Here is an 18,248-nt window from a genome sequence, read left to right as displayed (position 1 = left end):
TTAAAAAAATTATCCAATATTTTGCATTAGTCATCTGTTAGCAGAGATAATGGAAAGTGAGAATATATATGTACCTTATCAACTAAATTTAATATGTGACATTTCGTGTATAAAACAAAAACCAAAACAGAGAGGGAGTGATTCTTTATTTTACTAAAAGGGTACACTGATAATATCCCTTAGTGGATTTAAAATGGATTCAAGGGGGCGCCTGGGTGGCTCAGTGGTTTAAGCCTCTGCCTTCAGCTCGGGTCGTGATCTCGGGGTCCTGGGATCGAGCCCCGCATCAGGTTCTCTGCTCAGCGGGGAGCCTGCTTCTCCCTCTCTCTCTGCCTGCCTCTCTGCCTGCTTGTGATCTCTGTCAAGTAAATAAATAAAATCTTAAAAAAAAAAATTAAAAAAAAAAAATGGATTCAAGGGGCACCTGGGGGTCCCAGTCAATTAAGTGTCTGACTCTAGATTTTGGCTCAGGTCATGATCTCAGCGTTGTGAGATCAGGCCTTGTGTTGGGCTCCACTCTCAGTGGAGTCTGCTCTCCCTCTCCCTCTGCCTCTGCCTCTCCCCTCATGTGCTCCCTCTCTCCCTCTCTCCCTCTCTCTCCAATATATACATAAATCTTTAAAAAAAAAAAATGGATGGGCATCTGGGTGGCTCAGTTGGTTAAGCAACTGTCTTCAGCTCAGGTCATGATCCTGGAGTCCCAGGATCGAGTCCCGCATCAGGTGCCTTGCTCTCCCTCTGCCCTTTCCCCTCTCATGCTCTCTCTTACTCACTCTCTCTCTGTCAAATAAATAAATAAAATCTTTAAAAAAATAGCTCATTAACTCTTAAAAATGGGATTCAAGTACAGAAAAAAGATCCATTCACAATACTTCCAGAATATACCTATCCTGGTAGATATTTTGTACCACAAGAAATTTGTGTGTATGTCACACAAATAATCAACCACACAAACTGGAAGTAGATTCCTTGGCTGCTGAAGAGTGAAAGCAAAGGCCAGTGAACTAATCTGAACCTACATGGAACCTCATTAAGCCTTGTAATGAAGCCAGATACATCACAAATCTGCCATTCCCTCTGAGACAGAACTATACGGACCAAAGTCTACAATATCATCAATGGCTAGTTCTGTGCCTTAAGATTCATACCAAAGAAAGGTTTCTGAGGAATGCTGATTAAGTAGTATTTATGCAAAGATAATAACATACACTTTCATAGGTTTCATTCAAAGCCTATCCTAGTTAATGCCTGAATCCTTCTGTGCTGCTAATGAAAGACCTGCTAATGAGATTCCATAAGAACACTAACGGGGAAGTGTTGGAACCCCAAAGAAATAATAAGAAGGGATATATCAAGACTAGAAATATGAGCTGACTAAAACAAAATTAGATAGGATTCAAAACTGAAAGTGAACATTGCTGGTAGGAGTGTAACTGGTGTAACTTTCCTGGAGGGCAATTTTGCAGTACTTATCAAGTGCCTTAAAAATGTTCTTATGGGGGCACCTGGGTGGCTCAGTGGGTTAAAGCCTCTGCCTTTGGCTCCGGTCATGATCCCAGAGTCCTGGGATCGAGCCCCGCATCAAGCTCTCTGTTCAGCAGGGAGCCTGCTTCCTCCTCTCTCTCTCTCTGCCTGCCTCTCTGCCTACTTGTGATCTCTGTCAAATAAATAAATAAAATCTTAAAAAAAAAAATGTTCTTATGGGGGCGCCTGGGTAGCTCAGTTGTTAAGCATCTGCCTTCGGCTCAGGTCATGAGCTTGGAGTCCTGGGATCGAGCACCACACCCCCTACTTGTGTTCCCTCTCTCTCACTGTCTCTCTGTCAAATAAATAAATAAAATCTCAAAAAAAAAAAAAAAAAAAAGTTCCTGTAAGGGGTCCTGGGTGGCTCAGTCAGTTGGGGTTCCAAGTCTAAATTTCAGCTCAGGTCACGATCCTGGTGTCATGGGATCAAGCCCCACTTCAGCAACACTTGAATCTGCTTGAGTTTCTCTCTCCCTCTGCCCCTCTCCCAGCTCATGCACTCCTGAAAACATGCTCTCTTTCTCTCTCAAATAAATAAATCTTTAAAAAAATTAAAAATGTTCACATTAAAAAAAGTTCCTATTGTTTTAATTACTTTTAGTATTTAGAAAACTAGTTAAAATCACAAAAGGAATACATGGTAGTCAGAAAAAAATTACAAAGTAAAAATTATAAAGAAAATAAGTCATCTGTGAGCCTATCAGCCAGGTACAATAGTTTGGGGCATTTTTTTCTAGGCCTCTGTCCAGTCTTATATATGAAATTCCCATGTGATACACAGCAATTTGTAATTTACTTTTCTTCACTTAACACATTATGGCCATTTCTTTATATTCTAACCTAAAATGCATATGATAGCTAAAAAAAAAAAAAAAAAAGAAGGCAACACAGTAACCCTGCTAATGTGATAGGGAAAAATGGTATCTTGTTTTAAGTACAGGAGAGGCTAAACAGGACCATATTTACTACTGCTTTGATAAAAGGCTTGCTTATGTGCCTTTTTAACAGCCTTTTAAAGATATAATTTATCTACCATAAAATTCACTTATTTTAAGTGTACTAATTCATGATTTTCTTTAGGAAATTCATATAAGGTGTGCAACCATTATCACAATCTAATTTTAGATTTTCACCACTATTGTATATGTTTAAAGACTGACTTTAAGAGCTGCATAGTTCCTAGAAATGTTCTTTCATTTTGCTATTTTCATTTTAGTTTATGGGATTTTTCTTCCCTGGGGTTGGTTTGCTTTTAAAATAACAACTCTTTCGGGTGCCTGCATGGCTTAGCTGGTTAAGCGTCCGACTTGATTTTGACTCAGGTCATGATCTCCTGGTGTGAGATTGAGCCCTCAGTATTGGGGAGTTGGCTTGAGATTCTTTCCTTCTGCCCTTCCCCCCCACTTGCATGTGCACCCCTGCTCTCTACGGTGAATAAATAAATCTTTAAAAACAAACAAAAACAACTATTTCATGTATTTACAGTGCTCTGTGCCAGCAACTTTGCCCAGAGTTTAGCTACACATGTTTTCTGCTGGTCTTTCCCGGGATTATTCACATTATTGCATTCATCTAGCATATGGTCTTTTTTTTTTTAAGATTTTATTTATATATTTGTTAGAGTGAGAAAGAGAGAGTGCAAGCAGGCAGAGTGGCAGGTAGAGGCAGAGGGAGAAGCAGGCTCTGCGTGGAGCAAGGAGCCCAATGCGGGACTCAATCCCAAGACACCAGGATCATGACCTGAGCCAAAGGTAGCCGCTTAACCAACTGAGCCACCCAGGCATCCCGCATATGGTCTTTTTTTAAAAAAATATTTTATTTATTTATTTGACAGAGAGACACACAGCAAGAGAGGGAACACAAGCAGGGGGAGCTGGAGTGGGAGAAGCGGAGGTGGGGGTGGTGGTTAGGGGGAGAAGGTAAAGCAGATTCCCCAGACTCCCTGTAAGCAGGGAGCCCAATGAGAGGCTTGATCCCAGGACCCTGGGATCATGACCTGAGTGGAAGGCAGACGCTTAACAACTGAATCACCCAGGCGCCCTAGCATATGGTCTTTTACCCTCAAGAAGGCTAGACTTAAAAAAACAAAGAAGGCTAACCTAGGCTTGTTCATGTGGCTACACACCATCATTCCAAGAAAATGACATGGAAGCTACAAGGCCTCTTAAAGCCTAGACTCCAAAGTCACACAAGGTCACTTCTACTGCATTCCAAGGGTCAAAGTAAGTTACGGGGCTGGCCCAGATTCAAGGGCAGAGAAAACAGACTCTACCTCTTGATTGGAGAGAAAGCAGTATGAAGTTGCAAAAGGGCAAACATACAGGGGTGGGTGAAATTGTTGGGGTTATCTTTGCAACCAATCTTCCCCAGAGGCCCGGAGGTTCATCCAGTCCTCTCTTTATCCATAGGAGGATACTGAAGGAAATTTCTCTGACATTAGCAGTAGCAACAGCTTTCTAGATACATCTCCTGAGGCAAGGGAAACAAAAGCAAAAATAAACTACTGGGACTACATCAAAATATAGCTTTTGCACAGCAAAGTAAATAACCAACAAAACTACAAGGCAACCTTCTAAACAGGAGGAGGTATCTGCAAATGACAGATCTGATAAAGACTAGTATCCAAACTATATAGAGAACTGATACAACTCAACATCCAAAAAACAAATAATCCATTTAAAAACGGGCAGAAGACAAGAACAGACATTCCTCCAAAGAAGACATCCAGATGGCCAACAGACACATGAAAAGATGCTCAACATCACTCATCATCAGGGAGATGCAAATCAAAACCTCACACCTGTCAGAGTGGCTACAATAAAAAACTCAAGGAACAATAACGATGGTGAGAATGAGGACAAAAAGAAATCCTTGTGCACTGTTGGTGGGAATGCAAACTGTTGCAGCCACTTTGGAGGACAGCTGGGAGTCTCCCCAAAAAGTTACAAATAGAACTATCCTATGACCCAGTAATTGCACTGCTGGGTAATTACCCAAGGAATATGAAAATTGGAAGGGATATATGCACCTTTATGTTCTTCGTAGCATTATTTACAATAGTTAAACTATGGGAACAGCCTAAGTGTTCACTGACAGATGAATAGATAAAGAAGATGTGGTCTATATACAATATAGTATTACTCAGCCATAAAAAAGGAATGAAATCTTGCTGTTCTAACAACATAGATGGAGCTAGAGAGTATAATGGTAAGCAAAATAAGCCATAGATAAATACCATGTGATTTCACTCATATGTGGAAACTGAGAAACAGAACAAGGGGCACCTGGGTGTTTCAGTTGGTTAAGTGTCTGCCTTTGGCTCAGGACATGGTCCCAGTGTCCTGGGATTGAATCCTGCTCTGGGCTCCTTGCTCAGAGAGGAGCCTGCTTCTCCCTCTGCCCCTCTCCCCACTTGTGCTCTCTCAAATAAAAAATAAAAAAATAAAATAAAATAAAAAAGAAAAGAAACAAATGAGCAATGAAAAAAAGAGAAAGAGAGAGACAAGCCAGGAAACAGACTCCTAAAGATGGAGAATAAATTGATGGTGACCAGAGGGGAGGTGGGTGTGGGGATGGGAGTAATAGGTGATAGGGAGTAAGAGTACATGTGTGATGATGAGCACGAATAATGTATATAATTGTTGAATTACTATATTGTACACCTGAAACTAATATAGAATTGTTGGGCACCTGGATAGCTCAGTTGGTTAAGTGACTGCCTTTGGCTCAGGTCATGATCCTGGAGTCCCGGGGTCAAGTCCCACATCGGGTTCCCTGCTCAGTGGGGAGTCCGCTTCTCCCTCTGACCCTACTCCCTGTTGTGCACACACACTCTCTCTCAAATATCTCAAATATTTATCAAATAAATTTAAAAAAATCTTTAAAATAACATTGTCAACTACACTGGTATTAAAGAAAAGTATACTAAGTGAGGCACACAGAAAGGTTAAGCACTCTGAGTTCATATGGAGAGTTAACGGTTAGAATCAGTGGAGTGGAAACCCAGGCCTGTTGCCTCCCAGTCCCATATTTTCATTCCTTCAAGGATCTCTTCCACCCACATTCTCTGTCTTCTTTGGTGATTATAGTGTTCTTGATAATTTGGTCTTTAGGTTAAATCTAGCTATCTTTAATTACTTAAATGGGATATTCTATGTTTTAAAAAGCTTCCCTCACCCTAAGACCATGTAAGTGTTCACTTATCTTTTCCTAGATATCTGATGGTTTAGTGTTTCCCTGTTTAACTTTTTAATGATTTAACACTTTTAGGGGACTATCGTATCAGTACCATCCTGTCTTTCATTACTGTAGCTTCATGCTGATATGAAATCTGATGGTTCCAAGCCCCTTCAATACTCTTCTATTTATTATTATTATTATTGGAGCGCTTGGGAGTCTCAGTTGATTAAGCCACTGACTCTTGATTTTTGGCTCAGGTCCTGATCTCAGGGTCCTGAGATAGGGCCCTGCCTCCAGCTTCAGCTCTAGGCACAAGTCTGCTTGAGATGTTCTCTCTCCCTTTCTCTCTGCCCATCCCCCAACGCTCATTCTCTCTCACTAAATAAAATCTTTAAAATATATATATTATTTTTATTGAACAGGTTATAGAAGAGATGTAGTTAAAAAGACCAGAGCAAACATCATCATCAGGCTCCTCTGATTCTTCTTTCTTTGCCTCCATTGCCTTCTCACTGGGGGCAGCAGTGGTGCTAGGATCCCCCTGATGCTGGGACGGCTCCACCAGTGCCTTCATTGCTAATGGGACTCTTGGTCTTGACGCTGGCCAAGGCCTTTGCAAACAAGTAGGGTGGGAAGGGTTGGACATTTACACCAGGGACTCTCTAGGAGGACACTGATGGTAGCCTTGGTGAGTGCCACCAGGTCCTGTGGGATGAGCTCGGGGAGGGAGGGTGTGGGCTTCCGAGTTCAAGGATTCAGTACTCTTACAAAATGGCTATTTTCGGGCACCTGGGTGGCTTAGTGGGTTAAAGCCTCTGCCTTTGGCTCAGGTCATGATCTCAGGATCCTGGGATCAAGCCCCGCATCGGGCTCTCTGCTCAGCAGGGAGCCTGCTTCCCTTCCTCTCTCTCTGCCTGCCTCTCTGCCTACTTGTGATCTCTGTCAAATAAATAAATAAAATCTTTAAAAAAAATGGCTATTCTCACCACTTATTCAAGATGAACTTTAGCATCAGTGTCCAATTCCATGAAAAATCCAATTGTGATTTCATGTGGAACTGCACTGCACTGGCTGGGGGAATGCAGGGGAACTGCCATTTTTAGTTTTCAGTGTTTCCATCTCAGAGTATGGTCTGTCTCTTACCCGAACCTGTATCTCTCTAAGTTAACATATGTTTGCATTTCTGGATGAAACCCTTCTTGGTCATCTCTTGGCATTCCTTCAATAAACTGCTGGATGTGATACGGCAGTGATTTTCTCAGGATTCCTACAGTGATATTCATAAGTGAGACTAATCTATAGTTCTTATCCTTGGCTTTGCAAAATGAATGGGAAAGGACTCCAGGTTCCCCCATGCCCCAGAAAACTTTATATTGTATAAAAATGATCTGTTCTTTGAAAGATATTTTTTGTTATTAAAAAATATGACGACAGATGCCTGGATGGCTCAGAAGGTTAAGCATTTGCCTTCAGCTACGGTTGTGATCTCAGGGTCCTCGGATCAAGCCCTGTGCTAGACTCCCAGCTCAGCGCGGAGTCTGCTTCTCCCTCTCCTTCTGCCTCTCCTGCTTATGCTCTCTCTCTCTCCTAAATTAATACTTAAAATCTTTTTTTTTTTTTTAAGATTTTATTTATTTATTTGTCATAGAGAGAGAAGCGAGAGCAAGCACAGGCAGACAGAGTGGCAGGCAGAGGCAGAGGGAGAAGCAGGCTCCCCGCCAAGCAAGGAGCCTGATGTGGGACTCGATCCCAGGACGCTGGGATCATGACCTGAGCCGAAGGCAGCCGCTTAACCAACTGAGCCACCCAGGTGTCCCAAATACTTAAAATCTTTTTTAAAAAATGTGGCTAAATATGGTCCTTAGAAGTTTTAAAGAACTTACATGGAAAAGAGTGGGTCTGGTTTCTTTTTATGGATATATGTATATATATCTAAGATTTTTTTTTTAAAGATTTTATTTATTTATTTGAAAGAGAGACAGTGAGAGAGAAAATGAGTGAGGAGAAGGTCAGAGGGAGAAGCAGACTCCCCATGAAGCTGGGAGCCCGATGTGGGACTCGATCCCGGGACCCCAGGATCATGACCTGAGCCGATGGCAGTCGTCCAACCAACTGAGCCACCCAGGCGCCCCATATATCTCTAAGGTTTTATTTATTTGTCAGAGAGAGACAGAGAGAGCACAAGCAGGGGGAGCCACAGAAGGAGAGGGAGAAGCAGACTCCCTGCTGAGCAGGGAGCCTAATGAGGGGCTCGATCCCAGGACCCTGAGATCATGACCTGAGCAGAAGGTAGACACTTAACTGACTGAGCCACCCAGGCGTTCCTGGAAATATTTTGATAATCTTTAAATTTTCCTACAGTCACTGGATATTTGAAGTGTTCTCTTCCTGAGAAAATGTAGGAAATGTGTTTTCTACAAGTTTTCTACTTAATGTTTTCAAATTTAAGAGTCTAAAATGATATTAAATACTTGCTTAAAATTTAAAAATTAATTTATACTATTGGCTATACTCCTTCATTGCTCCTAATTTTGTGGGCTTTTTTCCTTACTAAATAGATATCTTAATTAGATTTGCCAAATCTCTGTCTCTATCAGGAGTCTACATACTGTAACCTGTTGGCCAAATCATGCAGACTGCCTGTTTTTGTAGAGTGTAGTCTAAGAACTGCTTTTACATTTTTAAGTGGTTGAAAAAAAAAATGAAAAGAACAATGCTCACTATGTGAATTCTAAGAAATCAAATTTCAGTGTCCATCATGAAGTGTTCCTGGAACCTGGCCATACAGTCATCTTCTGCATTGTCAATGGCGACTTTGGTGCTGCAATGGCAGAGCTGAGTCAGAGACGCCATGGCCTGCAAAGCCTAAAATATTTACTGTCTGGCCCTTTACAGAAAAAGTTTACTGAACCCTGTGATGAGGAGAACAAAGACAAAAGAAAAGTAAGTAAAATTAAATTTCCTTACAACTTGTAGCCCACTGACAAATACTTGAGACAGGCAGAGTACCACAATCCTCAAGGAGCTCACAACTGACTTAACGTTAAAGCTTTCCTAGAGGCAAAAAGCAACCTTAGCTTGACAACAGCCAGTCTTCCAGGATTCTCTCTCACCCTCTGCCTCTGCCTGCACCACCCCCCATCCCATGCATGTGCGCATGAGCTCACACTCTCAATAAATGAAAGCTTATTTGAAGATTTTATTTATTTATTTGATAGACACAGCCACAGAAGGAACACAGCAGGGGGAGCTGCAGGCAGAGGGAGAAGCAGGCTTCCTGCTGAGCAAGGAGATTGATAAGGGGCTTGATACCAGGACTCTGGGATCATGACCTGAGCCAAAGGCAGACACTTAACCAACTGAGCCACCCAGGCGTCTGTGAAATGTTAATTAAAAAAAAAAAAAATTATTTATTTATTTGAGAGAGAGAGTGAGAAAGAGCACATGAGCAGGGGCAGAGGGAGAGGAAGAGTGAGAAGCAGGTTCCCCCTGATGTGGAACTCGTTCCCAGGACTCAGAGATCACGATCTGAGGCAACGACATACGCTTAACTGGCTGAGCTACCCAGATACCCCTAAATGAAATCTTTAAAATAAATAAATAACTGAATAAAAATATATACATGGGAGAAAAGGACGACTAAAAGCAAAAATATCAAAATCTTAACAGTAATCAATTCTGAAGGTAGAAGTATGGGGGACCGCTACCTTCTTTGAACTTTCACTACAGTTTTAAAATTAAAAACACTGATTCACACAGTAACCTTATTCTTGTAAATTTTTAAAATGGACTGGGGGCACCTGGGTGGCTCGGTCAGTTGAGTGTCCAACTCTTGGATTCAGCTCAGGTCGTGATCTCGGGGTTGTGAGATCAAGCCCCTCGTTGGGCTCAGAGGTCTGCTTGAGGTTCTCCTCTCCCTCTCCTTCTGCCCCTCCTGCTGTTCTCTCTCCTGCTCACGACACATGCTCTCTCTCTCTCCAAAAATAAAGAAATCTTTAAAATGGATTGTATGCCTTTCCATTATTCTAGTTTTCCTTAACACATGAAAATCCTTTTGGAAACTTCCTTACCTCTACCCCCCAACTTAAAAAGTATATAATCAATCACTACTCACAACCCCAGTGCAGCTCTTTCTGCCCATGGGTCCTATTCCACGCTTTAATAAAAGCACCTCTTGCACTGAAAATATCTCAGGAGTTCTTTTTGGCCATTTGCTCCTGACCCACAACACATCACTATGGTCTAACGCACACAAGTTTTGATAGATGTATGTACTGAATGCCATAGTATATTAGTTATTTTGGCTTCAAGATCCATATTTTTGATATATTTGATCAAAATCAGAGTGGTATATTAAAGTTTCTCACAACTATGGTGTTTTTGCTAGTTTTTCCTGGTATACTTAATAATTTTTGCTTTGTAGTCACAATCTCTATGTTTCTGAGAGCGAAGATTGATGTATTTCAGTGTGGTATATATATATATATATATATGTTTATATATATATATATATATATTTAAGTGTCCTATAAAAAAATAAAATGCCTTCTTTTTATTAGGTACCTTGGGTACTTAATCTTAATATTTCATATTAATTCCAATATCCTGATTTGCTTGTGATTCCCAACATGTCTTACCCAAACATTCTGTGTTACTTTTGTAAACAGAGTATACCTGGATAATTTTTTTAACCAATTCTGAAAGATTCATTTCACTTTATCATCTTGTTGCTCAGTGAACTGGTTTTAATTTTAAAAATTTTTATTTTAAAGATTTTATTTATTTATTTGACAGAGAGATAGCACAGGCAGGGGGAGCGGCAGGCAGAGAGGGGGGAGAAGCAGGCTCGACATGGAGCTCGATCCCAGGACCCTGGAATCATGACCTGGGTGGAAGGCAGACACTTAACTGATGGAGTGATCCAGGTGCCCCTCAGTGAACTGGTTTTTATGTTTTTTTAAAATTCAATTTATTTTATTAAAAGATTTTATTTATTTGACAGAGAGAGATCACAAGGAGGCAGAGAGGCAGGCAGAGAGAGAGGAGAAAGCAGGCTCCCTGCTGAGCAGAGAGTCCGATGTAGGTTCAATCCCAAGACCCTGAGATCATGACTTGAGCCAAAGGCAGAGGCTTAACCCACTGAGCCACCCAGGCGCCCCTGAGTCAATGTTTTTAATTTTAAAATTGTAGTAAAAGTTCAAAGAAGGTAGCAGTAACCCATACTTCTACCTTCAGAATTGATTACGGTTAAGATTTTTGTATTTTTGCTTTTAGCTTCCTCCTATGTATATGTTTTTATTTAGTTATTTAATTTTTTTAAAGAGTACACTTATCTATTTTTTTTAAAAAAGATTTTATTTATTTGGCAGAGAGAGAGAGTGAGCACAAGTAGGGGGAGCAGCAGGCAGAGGGAAAAGCAGGCTCCTGGTGCGGCTTGGCAGATGCTCAATGACAGCCACCCAGGTACCCCTAGTTATTTATTTTAAAGATTTCACTTATTTATTTATTTTGAGAGCAAGCTAGAGAGAGAGCATGCACACTAGTGGGGCAGGGAGGGGCAGAGATAGGGGGAGAGAGAGACTTTCAATCAGACTTGTGCTGAGCAGGGAGTTCAACCTGGGGGTCGATCTCACAACCCTGAGATCATTACCTGAGCCGATATCGAGTTAGACGCTTAACCGACTGAGTCACCCAGGTGTCCCTCTTTATATATATTTTTAAAACATAAGGAAAGGGGCGCCTGGGTGGCTCAGTGGGTTAAAGCCTCTGCCTTCGGCTCAGGTCATGATCCCAGGGTCCTGGGATTGAGCCCCACCTCAGGCCCTCTGCTTGGCGGGGAGCCTGCTTCCTCCTCTGTCTCTGCCTGCCTCTCTGCCTCCTTGTGATTTCTATCTGTCAAATACATAAATAAATATTAAACAAACAAACAAAAATAAGGAAAAAATTGTACATAAAATATAGAGCCTGACAGGTAAAGCCAAAGTCTCCGATCCTCTTTCCATCACTCCAGGTAGCCGGTATCATGCTATGAATCTATTTCCCCCATCCTTATTAGCCACAGATCATACAGGTATTCCTGCCTATACATACATTTACTATCCAAAAGTTTATTCTCAACAATTTGTGAAAAATTTTACCCGAAACTTGCTAGGCAAATAAAAACCTGACTATAATGATATGTAATGCACACAGAGCAAAAACATTTAGGCTAAGATTCTTTGACAGTTACGGACAGGCCACTGGAGGAAAGCAGATGGAAGTCTCCTTTGGTGCCCATGGCTTGGCCATTCTGCCACAGGGATTCAGCCTGCTATTGTTTAGCCTGTTATTGTTTACCTGGACAGTAGTTTCTATAGTTTTCAGAGCTCCTGGCATTTGTATCTTTTTTGTATATTCTATTAAGTACTTCAGAGGCAAGACACAATAAAATCAGGAGTCGGTAATTTTCTGCCACTATAATCTGGAAGCCCCATATACTGTTTTTTTTATATTCACAAAAACAAAAATACATGAAAAAATATTTTTTAAAATGCCAGTGAATGTACCCAAGGGAAAATATAATTCCAGAAAAACACCCAACAGATGTATTTTAGAAGGTAGCAATGGCTCAAAGAAGCCAATGGAAGCAGAGGAGAGAATGGAGACTGGCTTGCAATGGGATTTCCTAGCATTATAGGATGAAGCCAGGGCTATTCTGGGGGTGTTCCATGTGCTTCAGGATGGGGAAGACAGTCTTTCTCCAAAACACTTCTCGTGAAACGCCTACACACCATATAACTTGGCAGCTGCATTAAAATTAAAGATAAAAACATACATATAAAAGGTTGATGAAATTCTAGATTACCTAATGTGAGAAGATCAAAAGAGCTAAGCATGCATAGCTTCCTAAAGCCACATTTACATCAGGCTGTCTATAAATCTTAGGTTTAGGTAATATCCAATTTTTCCCCTCAAGAGAGTTAATTAGAAATTTGAGAAAGGTATAATGACCTAATTGAATTGAAAGACATTATCTGCTAAAATGGAGATCACACAATATAAGTACCAGAAACACTGTTTCTTTTCTATAGTATCTGTTGTTAGTACAGTGTCACTCATGATGCTGGCCACAGTCAACCTCTCCATCTACCTTAAATAGACTTGCCTGTAGGACCTGGTTCAGGCAAGCAGGTCTAGGCGGGTCTGTGTCTAGAGGCGGCCCCTAGATTGTTGGCCCCTGGCCAAAGGACAGCCCAAACAGGCTGGCCAACCGTTCAATACTGTGTGAAAAGCTGTGCTTGGCCAGATTACTCTCTTGGAAATTTAAAACAGAAGGACAGAAGAAATCCGTCAGTTGGAAAGAGAAGAGACAGAGTAGCTGAGTCACATGAATAAGATTTTGATACCTTAACTCGACGGCAGACTCTTCTTTTTCTTAGATTTAAAAAAATATTTTATTTATTCATTTATTTGAGAGAGAAAGTGAGAGAAGCAGACTGTCCGCTGAGCAGAGAGCCCTATATAGGGCTCAGTCCCAGGATCCTGGGATCATGACCTGAGCTGAACACAGATGGTTAACATACTGAGCCACCCAAGCGCCCCGTGGACCTCTCTTCTTTCTGCAGTCTTATTATTTTAGTTCTCCTTCACTATAAAAATCCCTCTGTAACAGGGTTTTTAATTTTCAAGTGTATTTGTAAACAACACCTCATCTTCACAACTCAGTAAAGTCAGGTGGGATTAAACTACTTGTTGCTGAGACAAGACAACTGAGGCAGAGTGGGCTCAAAGAGTTTGGGTCACACAGCTTCTCAATGTTGCAATCATGGTAACACAGGACAGTTAGACCACCACTACTGTTTTTGTTCACAGTTCTTTCCTCCCAGACGTGAGCAACATCAAGAACAACAGAATAAGGCAAACAAAGCTCTCCTCTTACCTGTCTGCTGAATGGTAGTTATGGCCTGAGCATTGCACTGTAGCTGTAACATGTGCTTCAACATGGCCACTCCCCAGGTACTCAACTCGGAACACAAGATAGGAGGTGTTGCGGCGTCCGGCTTCGAGGAGTCGGCTGCTTCCAGCTGCCTGCAGAGTGCCGACACACTGAGGGCACAGAGGAATTTGTATTCTGGGCTATGGTGCTCAGTATGGGGCAAGAGGTGGAAGACAGCATTGTAGTTATTTTCGTATTTGCCGTTGACATCACAGCCTGGAACTGGGGTCTGAACTATGTTGCCATTCTCCTCACTCTCCCCTCCCAGGTCAGAACGGAGTGTGTGTACTGGAGTCTCGCTTTCAGGTGAGCACATGTCCTTGTTACTAATCTCACTGCTAAGCTTCCTTATGACTTTGCTGGCACCCTCGAATCTAGCTAAAAGGGTCGCCCTCAGCGCGACGTGGCAGAAGATACCCAGTGTGAGCAGCAGCCCCCCGAGAGGACACTCTCTGTTATGGTAGAGACCCCAGGCCTGCTGCATACACTCGTGGCTGCAGTACTTGGCATAGCTGCAACCGTCACAGGGAACCATGGCCAGAGTGTGCGTCAAACATCGGTGACAGTAGAGGTCCCCATTTGTGACTCTGGTATCCCACTTGTTTGCTAGGCCTTGATGTAGTGGGGGCCTTTCTCCCGGGTTAAGGACACTCACGAAAGCATCCTCCTTCAACAAGAGCTCTCCAGGGAGAATATCTTCTGTGGCAATCAGATAGCGGCCTCGTAAAGGGTCCATGCACAGGCTGACAGAGGACGAGGCACAAGGAATCTGTTCATTCACCTCCCTTAGGTCCATATCCTCAAAGATTTTCGTTAGAGTTGTTGGGAAGGTTGCTGTGAGCCTCTCCCTTTCTTGTACTTTCATTTTCAGACGACACAGGTTTCGCTGCAGAATTTGAAACTGGGCAGCTGCTACGGTTGGTTTGGCAGCAAAGTTACTTTCAAGATCCCTGATGGTCTGGCCTGCCTCCTGTAGTCTCCCCAGGGTCACCAGACACTCGACCTTTCGCAATGTCACCTTGGGTTGCAAACTTTCTGGATACCCATGCATCTGTGCCCTTGTGATATCTTTAAGACACATCTGAAAATAGAAAGGAAATCCCCCATGAACCCCTTGGACCTGACTCTTCAATGTCTACTGAAAATCTTAACAAAAATCTACAGGAAAGTTAAAGATGATTAAAAATGGAGCGACTCTAATTACATTCTTGCTTATTTCTTTAAATCATATTCTGCTGTGTGATCTTTTAAGAAATTAAGTCATACTTGCCAAAGATATTGAATTTAATTGTCTTATTAAATATTCCTGTTTCGAGGGCAAAAAAAGTCTTACAGACAGAAGAATTGTAGTGATTAAAGGAGTAGGCTTAGAAGTCAGACAGATCTGCAATCCACTCCTGACTGCATCTTACTAGCTGTATGACCTTGTGCAAGCAACTTAATTTCTCAGTATCTTAGTGTTCTCATCTGAAAAACATAGATACCTCACAGGGTTGTTTTAAGGATGAAATAAGGTAATATACCTAAAGTGCTGAAAAGAGCACATGCGTTCAATAAATGGTAACTGCTGCTACAAGAAGGGAAATAAAAATAACCAATGTAGAGAGGTTATAAAGGGTTACATAGTTCACAAGTTCTTCCAACTGTTGTCCTCAATTGCTTAGGACTTTCCTGCTTAGGGCCTAGAGTAAAATTCTTGCTCACCTCTTTTATTTTATTTCATTTTTGGAGAGAGAGACAGAGAGAGAGATGGCAAGAGTGGCAGAGAGGGGCAAAGGGAGAGGGAGAGAGAGAATCTTAAGCAGGCTCCAACCAGCACAGAGCCTGACGTGGAGCTCGATCTCAGGATCCTGAGATCATGACCTGAGCCAAAATCAGGAGTCAAGACACTCAACTGACTGAGCCACCCAGACGCCCCACTTGCTTGTCTCTTTCAGTTCAAAGGGCAATAAGTGTGAACTTGTGATTATTCAACTAGTTCTTAACTCTAGGACATATTTTAAAAATTCCTGGGGCATTCCAAAATGGATGTTACCAAAATGACATTTGAGAGCTTGGCTTTAGCCACCAACTGGGGAATGAGAAAAAAGCCACTCCTATCAAGCCCACTCCCTCAGAGGCATACACAGGCATTTTGGCGCAACTTCTAGTTGCCCATTCAAAATATGTATGGAGGGTGGACCATATTACCTCAGGGATAACCCTGAACATGCTCCTTATTAAGAAACAAACAAACAAGTAAATAGCTTGCAAACCCTTGGAACCTGAAGTATTATTAGCAACACATCTCACAGCTCATCTTGACACTGAGAACTGCTGACCCACTGGATATATATAGTTCCTGGCCCTGTGCCATATGCCAGGACTCCTGTCAACCAATACCACCCCACATGATCACCTGTGTGATAGGTAAAACTAATCAGGAGAAAGAAAAAATGCATCAGAACAAATCTGGGAGGATACCAATTTTCTTCCAACTTGACCAGTTCATAGCAGGGGCCAATTTTAGTGCTCTAAGGTAGGAGCAGGGCTGAAGGTCTAGTCTTCTAGTGAACCCCCTACCAATCGTTTTCAAACACACTAGGCACCCCGATACTCACTTCATACTCATCCATGTAGAAGAGGGCCGCAGAGCGATTGGCATAACACAGTGAAATGTCCGCAGTGTGAGGCCTCGCATGGGATATTCCCTGCAAAACAATGAACCAGTTAAAAAGACATCAAAGGAAACTAGAATTTTAAAACATAATTTCTATACCCAACTTGGAGCCAGAACTCATAACCCCAAGATCAAGAGTCCTATGCTCCACCTACTGAGCCAGCCAGGCACACCAAAAACTAGCATCTTTAAAGTGTTTCTGCGGGGGATACCTGGGTGGTTTCGTCAGTTATGTGTCTGCCTTCAAGTCAGGTCATGATTCCAGGGTCCTGGGATCAAGCCCCAGGTCAGGCTCAGTGGGTAGTCTGCTTCTCCCTCTCCCTCTGCTGCTTCCCTGTTTGTGTTTGCACACGCACTCTCTCTCTGACAAACAAATAAATAAAATCTTCAAAAAAACCCAACTTTTTTTTTCATATAATAAGGGCTATACTATGAAAGATAATAGGAAATTGGTAAAGTTAGTGGATCTCTTTGTGCTTCGGCTTCATTTTTAACTACCTTAGAGCCAAGCTGTGAAGATCAAGTGAGGAAATAAATATTCAAAGCACTTTGAAGACAGCAGCATCAGATGGAGCTTCAGCCACAAACAATACTGAAGGTAAATGAAAATGGAGGAAAATATTGCAAGCACAATCCTGCACATAACAAAGGGTGAGTGGCACAAATAGAAATTCACAGAAGAAGAAACACTAATGATACTTCTTTCTTAGAAAACAAATAGTTCATTTGTGGATCACAAAATATATGAAAACGAAAGCACACAATGTTTCATTTTTTTCTACCACCAAACTGGCAACGATTAATAATTATCATAAAGGCAGCATCTTAAACCACTGAAGAAAAGATAGAGATTACTCAGTAAAATTATTGTGACCAGAAGGTAGTCACTGAAGACAAAGCTGGCTCTCTATGATAAACCTTTCATTTAGGATAAATTCTAATTGGATCAAAATCTTAATGTAGGGCGCCTGGGTGGCTCAGTGGGTTAAGCCGCTGCCTTCGGCTCAGGTCGTGATCTCAGGGTCCTGGGATCGAGTCCCGCATCGGGCTCTCTGCTCAGCAGGGAGCCTGCTTCCTCCTCTCTCTCTCTCTGCCTGCCTCTCTGCCTACTAGTGATCTCTCTCTGTCAAATAAATAAATAAAATCTTTAAAAAAAAATCTTAATGTAAAAAATGAAACTCGTGGAACACTAGAAGAAACTATGGGAATAACCTAAAGCGATGTTGGAGTGAGGAATCCCTTTCTAACTATGATACAAAACCCAGAAGTTTTATAAGAGGTTAATAAATTTGACTACATAAAACATTTCTTTACCAATAAAAGCAATCTCAAAAGGCAAACATGGAATTGGAAAAAATATCTGCAACTCCTATCACAGGCAAAGGGCTCATTTCTTTACTTTATAATTAGTTCCTACAGATCCATAAGATGATGACCAATAATTCAATAGGAAAATATGCAAATAATAGGAACAGAGAGTTCTAATGGGAAATATAAATGGCTCGTAAACATATGAAAAAATGCTCAACTTCATTCCTAATCAGCAAAATGCAAATTAAAACTCTACTGGATTTTGAAATGATTATGCTAAGGAAAATAAGCCAGAAACACAAGAACCAGTATTGTATGATTTCACTTGCATGAGGTGCCTGGAATTGGCAGTATCATAGAGACAGAAAGTAGAACAGAGGTTGCCTGAGGTGAGGGGGGAGGGAGGTATGGAGAGTTATTGCTTGTTTGGGTTGGTGAGAATGTTCTGGAAATGTATAATGATGATGGCTGCACAACACTGTGAATGTGCTTATTAATGCTACTCCATTATATATACTTAAAAATGGTTAAAATGGAACATTGTAGTGTGTATTCTACCACAATAAAAAGTTTTCATCTGATAAATTGAGAAAAATCCCT

At 41.6% G+C, this 18,248-nt stretch overlaps 1 protein-coding gene across 2 annotated transcripts in view; it reads right to left on the bottom strand.

The window, feature by feature from the left end:
* The window catches only part of SMYD4 (SET and MYND domain containing 4), a 52,124-nt gene that overhangs the window by 9,990 nt on the left and 23,886 nt on the right, over window positions 1–18,248 (bottom strand). For both annotated transcript variants that reach the window (XM_082707072.1, XM_082707071.1), the window contains exons 4-5: window positions 16,279–16,368; window positions 13,622–14,759 (exon numbers count right to left, since the gene is read on the bottom strand). In XM_082707072.1, coding sequence (XP_082563198.1) covers window positions 13,622–14,759; window positions 16,279–16,368 — 1,228 coding nt within the window. The remainder of the gene's footprint in view (window positions 1–13,621; window positions 14,760–16,278; window positions 16,369–18,248) is intronic.

The sequence above is a fragment of the Mustela nivalis genome (genome assembly GCF_964662115.1).
Source record: "Mustela nivalis genome assembly, chromosome: 17".
NCBI lineage: Eukaryota > Metazoa > Chordata > Mammalia > Carnivora > Mustelidae > Mustela > Mustela nivalis.
Note: the sequence above shows the minus strand (reverse complement) of the source record. Positions and strands in the feature narration are given on the sequence as shown.